The 8,458-nt window shown below is 43.4% G+C and overlaps 1 protein-coding gene across 1 annotated transcript; it reads right to left on the reverse strand.

Annotated features, from left to right (window-relative positions):
• Nucleotides 1-1,560: 1,560 nt before the first annotated feature.
• LOC143539511 (uncharacterized) lies at nt 1,561-2,670 on the reverse strand. The gene has a single exon (XM_077033035.1). It carries the CDS (start codon nt 2,668-2,670, stop codon nt 1,561-1,563), a length of 1,110 nt encoding a protein of 369 aa, XP_076889150.1.
• Between the last annotated feature and the right edge of the window lie 5,788 nt (nt 2,671-8,458).

Consider the following 8,458-nt stretch of genomic DNA (forward strand, 5'->3'; position numbering starts at 1 on the left):
TCCGGAGGTGCCTGGGGTTGTTGTTCGATCAAACACTCTTTTTCTTTGTGTTGCGGAACTTCTGTGACGAAGTCCGCCAGCACTTGTCCTTTGATTGCCGGTCTTGGTTTGTACTCGATTGAGTGTTCGCTTAATTCGATGGCCCATTTCGCCAATCTTCTAGACAATTCAGGTTTGCTAAACACATTCTTGAGTTTGTAACTGGTCAACACATTGATGGGGTGCCCCTGAAAGTACCTGCGGAGGCGTCGAGCAGCATAGACCAGTGCTAAAACAAGTTTTTCCAGCATGGAATATCTTGTTTCTGGGTCCGACAGTGTTCTGCTGACGTAATAGATCGGCGTTTGGATGCTCTTTTGATCTGTCAGGAGGACGGCGCCGATGGCAATGTCCGATGCTGATAGGTATAGTGTTAAGGGTTCTCCCGCACACGGTGCTGTTAACGTAGGAAGTTCCATTAAACATTTTTTAACCTCCAGGAACGCTTGTTCTGCTTCCGCAGTCCATTTAAATTGTGCTTTCTTGAGGCAATTTCTTAGTGTTGAGATGAAAGGGTGAGACTTAGCTGCATGATTTGCCAGGAAACGGTTTAGAGCAACCAATCGGCCACTTAGTGTATCGACTTCTTTGAGGGAGGACGGGGTGGGCATGCGAGCTATAGCTTGAATTTTATCAGGATTAGCTTTGAAACCCGCATCTGTGACAATCACTCCCAGAAATTTGCCTTCTTCCATTCCAAACGAACACTTAGCTGGATTCAACTTCATGTTAATGCTCTTCAAAGTTTTGAAGGTCTCTTCAATATCTCTTAACATCTGATCTTCCTCAACACTTTTGATTACGAGATCATCCATATATACCTCCAGATTTCGACCAATCTGACCCTTAAACGCTATGTCCATCAACCGCTGATATGTGGCCCCCGCATTCTTTAGTCCGAAGGGCATCATTTTATAACAAAAAGTGCCCTGGTCTGTGCGGAATGCTGTCTTGTCTTCATCGCCCGCAGCCATGCGGATCTGATGATAGCCCTTGTAGGCATCCAGGAAGCACTTGAATATAAATGGTGCCACAGCATCGACTTTGAGGTCAATTTCCGGCAGAGGATAACAATCCTTAGGACACGCTTTATTGAGGTCTTTGAAATCAATGCACATCCGCCATGCTCCGTTGCTCTTTGGAACGATGACTGGGTTGGCGACCCATGTCTGATAGCGGATTGGGCGGATGATCCCTGCCTACAAGAGGTCCTGGACCTGTTCATTCATTGCTTTTGTTTGTTCTGGACCCATCTTACGTTGTTTTTGAACAATTGGCGTGAAGAATGGGTTTACCCTTAGTTTGTGTTCCGCAATGTTCCGCGGGACACCAGTCATGTCCGCGGGTTGCCATGCGAAGACATCAATATTCTTTGATACCAACTTCTTCAAGAAAGTTCTTAGTATTTCGGAGATAGCGGGTCCATTTGTTATAGTTTGATCGGGGAAATCTTTGTTCAAAATCCATTTTTTTGGTTCAGTCCTCAAAGTTAGTTTTGGAGTCTTACTAGGTTTTGAACGTTCAGTTGCAAAGCAGTGTCGATTGACATGAATTATTGGTACCATGTGCTGTGGACGGATGGGCATTGAAGTCACCAATTGCTTCTCGTCCCAGGATAATGTCATGTCTCGATGTTGCTGGCAAAACCAGAAATTCGACCTCCTCGATCCTTGAATGAAGTCCATCACTCAAGGTGACTGGGAAAGAAATTACACCTAGCGGATGCATTATCTCTCCTCCGAACCCTGACACTGGAGCGTGTATGGGTTTTAATCTTTCCTTATCTTCTTCGTCAAGTTGGTCAAAACATTGTGCATACATGATGTCCGACGTGCTACCAGTGTCGAAGAAGATATACTGGGAACGATAATGCCCGAAGAGAGCAGTGATGATCAGGGGATTCTTGCTATTTGGTCCTCCTTTAATTCGAGGGAAGATCACTGGCTCATTTTTCCATTCTTCGTCATCAGAATTTTTCCGCTTTTTCTCTGTATTGTATCCGCCCTGTATCATATGAATATTCAGGTCCTTGATTTGTTTCTTACTCGGGCCTTGGATGTCCCGGACAGGCGCTTTACCATTGTCAGGTTTCCCACCCTTCACCAAGTGTCCAAGCTTTCCGGATTTAACAGCCGCTTCAATTTCATTTCTTAACGATCTACACTCATTCGTATTATGACCAATGTCATCATGATACGAACAATGCTTCTTGGCGTCCAAGAATGATCTTCTTGTTAATGGCTGTGGCTTTCTGAAACTTATGTTTTCTGTGGTAAGAATCTCGGCGGGAGTCTTTGAGAGGGGAGTCCAACTGCTGGGACCTCGACTTGTCGGTCCCGCTTTGTTCTTGTTGCCAATGAGGGTTCGTGCATCAAACGGTTTTGATATTTCCACGCTTGGCTGAAGGCTCGACCAGATAGGGCCTTTCGCATGTCTATTAGGTCTTGGGTTCTGAAATTCAACTTTAAATTTCTGCTTCAGGTTACCATTCCTCAACGTTTTCTCAGTGCTGGCGTACACCTTTGCCGCAGTCATGAGATCGTCCCATTCTTTAGGCATTCCGTCCCTGCCAGTGAGTGTGTGGACTAAATCATCACACTTGACGTTCTTGCGGAAGGCACCGCGAAGCATGTTTTTGCTTATCCCACCAATATTCAGACTTTCATCATCGAATCTGGTGATAAAGTCTTCTATGGACTCGTTATCACGGCGGACAACGTCCAGAATTTCTGATTGATCTCGAGTATGTTTTTTCTGTTGGCTGAAGTGTTGGGAATATTTTTTAACCAAATCATCCCAACTCGAGATTTCTCCATCAGGTAACTTTTCAAACCATTCTCTTGCTGCCCCTGTTAGTGTCAATGCGAACATGTGACACCAGTAAGGGAGCGTCCAACCGCTAACACCACCTACCGGTATGAAGTTCTGAAGGTGATCACTTGGATCAGTCATGCCATTGTATTTACCCACTGATGTAGGTATTTTGGCGGTAACGGGGAATGGTGCTGTAGCAATTCTTGCTATGAATTTTGATTTCTCTACAAAAAGCTGCCGGACGATATGGTTTAGTGAAGTCCCGCTCAGCGTTGCTGTGGTATTCAGTGTGGCGGACGACTGCTTCTTGCCTGTGAGCTCATCCTACTGTCGGTAGTGTAGAAACTGTAGTCCCCTGGTTGATAAGTAGGGTCATAACTATCAAACTCTTCTAAGTAAGACGACATCCGCATGTCCATACGAGGACGAGACGTAGCCTCGGAAGTTCTCCAAACTCCGGTTCTGTCTGTTGACTGTAACGAGTTTGACTTCCCCTCGCTACTGGCGGAGGAGAAGGGGATCTCCTAGGAGATTCCTCATAATCCAGAGTACGAATATGGAGTCTTTAGTTACGTTTTATGCGTTCGTATTCGGCCACCAAACTTTGTTGTTGTGCATGAAGCCACTCTTCCGGGGTTAACGTTCCTCTGGACCTAGAGTTAAGTTGTTGAGATCTCTCCCTTTCGGAATCGCCTGAGTCGTTTTCCGGATCAAAAATTGATCGGTTTCGGCGAGCCTCTGCTGCGATTCGTCTAGGATTACCCCGGTTGGAACCTTCTGGTGCTGAGTTATGTCCCAGATCTGTGGGAGCCAAACCAGTTGGTGCAACAACATTTTCAAGAGTAAAATCCCCAGGTGTTACATCAGCGTTCCGTGACCCTGGAGCAGTGACTCGCTCAAGAGTACGGCCACTTGGATGGATCAGTGTTAGTTACACGAGAATCAGGTGCAGGAGTTCTCGTTGGCCCTTCAGGAAGCTTACTCATATCTTTCGAACCAAAAAATCAACGAAAACGATTGCTGTTCTAACAATAAACACGGATGGCGCCAATGAAGAAACACGTATCCTCTCCCCAGGAATGGGTCCTGGATCCAATGAGTCCACAGGGTAAAATACGATAACTACTACCACAATATGAGTAACACTTCCCAAAGTCCAGTGACAAGAACCTGCAAAACAGACACCGTGAGTCTCGTTACAGGAAGGACAAGAGGGGGGGTCTTCCTGTAACCACCCTCCGACGTGAGAATCAATAACGTTCGTAATGAAGAAAGTACTGAAGTACAAAGACTAAGTGCAGTCAGAATATAGGTGAGTGAATGAATACCTCATACCGTTTGACAAGGTATTTATAGCCGAAGGATGGGGGAAGGTGATTGGGGAAGCTGTCCCTTAAGAAGATTCCTTTATAACCGTCTGGACACGTGTCCTTACGCAATAGGTTTACTCCATACGCAGCATGTGCATGTATAACAACCTGGACACACGTCTCTTCCTTACTGGTTGCTTGGAGAATATTGGCCATGTGCACGGTTATAACAACCTGACCAGGTGTCCTTTACTCATTGGTTAATATGTCATGTATTCCCCAAGTAAGGATCATGGGTTTTCTTCTAGAGAATATTTGAATGGTGACAGCTGTCCTGTAGGCACTGTCCTCCAGTTATTTGTGCGGGCAGATGTCTTGCCTTGTGGACGCTTCCGTGCAGGTTATGAGGAAGTTCCTCCTCATTCGCGATATGCGGGTGATTCATGCGTTCCATGGGTAACTTATAAGAGGGCTCTCTGTGACCCGCGGGTGGTACTTAATGATATTTGGATCTTTTTGGTACCCTATCTCTACATATCTATATAATTGCTTACCACAAAATCCTAGGTGTCGCTCTCAGGTTGTTCCCCCCAATTCTCTAAAGCCACCAGATTGCTTGATTTATATATGGAGGCTTCTCATGCATTTGACCCGAATTCGCGGGTATGGGTCTAACCAAACCTGGATAGTCTTTAAATGGGTTATAACATCTCATTTAATTGTAAAACTATTTCATAAACAAACAATAATTTTCACGGGTCATGGGTCTCATCAAACCCGGATAACCCTTAAACGGATTATAGCATCTCATTTATTTGTGAAATAACCCATTAATTATCAAAGAATAATTTTCACGGGCTATGTGTCTTACCAACCTCTAATAGCCCTCAAATGGCTAATAAGATCTCATTTATTGATAAACACTTTCATTATCAAACCCTAATTTAATTTTTTTGGTTTACATATTCGTCGTTGCTGGTCTATCATCTGCATCGTCGGTTAAATTCCAATACTACCCACCATCGTCAACTAAATCAACACCTCTTTTTCATTAGACAAATATTTGTGTTCATGTTTGTACATTTAAAAAAATCAACATGCTCGTGTCCTTTTGTGTTTGTTCGTTAAAAATCTAAGAAACCTAAACATCTCAACTGATAAAACCCAAACGTTAAAAAATATAATAACAAATTAATATATATGTATTAAATTAAAACAAAACTACGTTATCATAAAATAGCAAAACGATTAAAAACAAAACTTTAAATAAACTCCCGTAACACGGGTGGATCAAACTAGTAATATATGTTTGAATATTTACTCGTCTCATGTTTAATAGTAGTACTCCATTTTAGCCCGTCAACTCTTTAAACCATTAAACTTTAAATATGAGCCAACAGATAGTAATATTCAATAACAAAAGTAACCTCAAAGCAACTCAAAAGTGTAGGAAATAGTTATATTATAAGATGTATATTTTAGACCACATCAGATAATGGGAAGACCTTTTTTGGCTATTTCGAATGCTCAGATTAATAGCCGAGCCGGAACAGTTTGCATGACCTTTGGTAATCCAGGGTCGTATCCACTCATAACTGGGGGTGTCCCCCGTCTCTTATGAAAAAAAAATTTAGTGTTAATTCTTAGGGCATGAATTTTGTGCCAAGGATCCTATATCCTTATCTATCTTATGGATAGATGATTCCTGAGATTTATATCAAGGTATCAAGGATTAACGATCCTCGGTTTTATTTGTTTACTAATGATTGCGTTTAGTGTGGTGATGTGTTAGACAGGTGTGGCAACTTTAAGACGTACTTGCATCAATTATCCTAATGGAATATTCTCTAGCTGGAATATGGATCCAGGATCCTAATTCAACGTAGCTGTTAATGGACGATTTCGTATAAAGATTGATGTTTGAATAAGCGCAACGGTTCCTAGACCTGGTCCTCCATTTAATTCGTTACTGAACGGCTATTGGCACGTGGTCAAAGAGCACGATGATAAAGAGTGGAAGACTAGCGGATTTATAGGTTAGGGTTGTTAGTTAGTTATTTTCTATTTTCTTTATATATCGAGTTGAGATCAACAGTAGGACGCATTCACTTATCTCCTGGCTACTAAGACTACTTGTACACACATAGCATTCGTTGATCAACAACTCCATTACTTGTAACACCTTTTTATTATCAATATAATTGACGGTGATAGTTTTCACCATCTGGGGGTTTTTTGTGCCGGAGATTACTATAATCACGTACTATCCGACCAAAGGTTACCTTGTTAATCCTTGACCGAGGTGATTCGACCAAAGATTACCTTGTTAAGTTTTGACCGAAGTAATATTATCGTAATTAAGGGTTTTTTCCCTCGTGATCAAATCATTGTGTTCATCCAGGTTTCGATTACACATTCATTCTTATCGTGTTAGCACTATACCTCACTTAACATATTTGGATACATTATCCTTAACAGATTTTTGTCCAAAACAATTTGGCGCCCACCGTGGGGCAATTGGTGCTATAATCCGAATTATTCCTATCAATTTACATTTTTTCATACCCATATCACTTTCAATGGCCTCTCAATCCACCTCTGCTTTATCAACAATGCCGTCTTCGGTCTCTCTCTCATCAAGGACCTTGCTACCGATGCCTCCGCCAATCACGGGAGCAACAAAGGCTGCTGCTGCTGGGAGCAAGACGCAACTACCAGTCTTCCAGAGCTCGAAAACCGTTGCTGCTGCGCTGGTGGTTAATACTAACAATGATGTTTCATCTATGTTTTCGCAGGTTAAGGCATATATGGAGCAGTAGAACAAGACCAACCAAAGGATCCTGCGTGAAATTGAAGACATCAAAAAGTCTAAGAGGCCAGCAGAGGATTTCACTCCCCTGATGCCTAGGATGCTGGAGTTCACCAGTCCAGGATCCCTAGCTCAGTTCCCACAAGGATCACCCATCCTTCAACAAGGATCCATGGGTCCGCAGACTCAAGGATCCTCAGCCTTCCAGCAAGGATCATCCATCCTTCAACAAGGATCCATGGGTCATCAGATCCAAGGATACTCTGATTACCAGCAAGGACCATCTATCTTCAGCCGTGGATCGATGAGCCAACCAGTACAGAGTCCCTCGATGTTCCAAAGGGGATCAGGGATGCTTCCACCAGGATCCCCCGGGATTCTTCATCAAGGATCCTTCTTTCAGGATCAAGGATCCTTCGGATCCCACCATCAACGATCTTCCGATGTCCATAATGGGGACATAATCCTCATGCAGACAATAGCTTTTGGAGGACCCACTCCGATTGCTGACTCCTCTTATCCCAAATACTCGTCCGGGATGCCAAACATCACCCAACAGAGACGTAACTGGTATGATCCTATATCCTTAGACACTAACCATGGTTCCATGCAGGATGTAGGTATCAACCAGGCAATGGCCAAGGAGTTTCAAAAACTCAAGGACATGATATCCAGTGTTCCCGGGGTGATACGTCCGATTGCTGAGATACCGGAGGGAAGTCACAAGTTATCCAGATTCGCTCCACCTATCTCTGATGCTGAAATCCCGAAGCGGTTCCAAACACCCAACATGAAGACTTATGATGGGAGCACCGATCCTGAGGAGCACGTTGCCCAATATAGGGAAATGATGGAAATTAATCCTGTTCCTGAAAGGCTCAAGGAGGCTTGCCTTTGCAAAGGATTTGGATCCACACTAACGGGAGCCGCACTAAAATGGCTGCTAAGTCTTCCTCCCATTTCAATTACTTTTTTCTCTCACTTAGTTAACTTATTTAACACTCAGTTTTCCTGTAGTCGGAAATTTGAGAGGTTAACCAGTGATTTATATCGTGTTATCCAACCTAGTGATGAATCCCTTAGGGATTTTGTTACCAGGTACGGCAAGGAAGCTCTAGAAATCCCAAATCTTGACATGACTACTGCTGTTGAAGCATTCAAGATGGGAATTCAGAAGAGCTCCCCCTTTTATGATGATTTAGTGATAACTCCGTGGAGGACGTTAGACGAAGTCAGAAATAGGGCATTAAGATACATCCGTTCGGAAGAAGACAGAAGGATCTAGGATCGTCTTGGGGGACAAACAAAACAAGAAACCCCCGAAAAGAATAAAGGATCCTGGAACAGGAATAACAATTCGAAGCCATACACCAAGTTCAACAATCAGAACGTACGAGCAGTTGAAGAAGGAGATGACGATGAAGACTATCCTTGCATCTCCGACTATTGTTTCTCTGTGGACACTCATGGCTTGATCTGTGCCATG

The sequence above is a fragment of the Bidens hawaiensis genome, unplaced genomic scaffold (genome assembly GCF_021521415.1).
Source record: "Bidens hawaiensis isolate Kalapana, Puna unplaced genomic scaffold, B.hawaiensis_p1.1 tig00000001_1, whole genome shotgun sequence".
NCBI lineage: Eukaryota > Viridiplantae > Streptophyta > Magnoliopsida > Asterales > Asteraceae > Bidens > Bidens hawaiensis.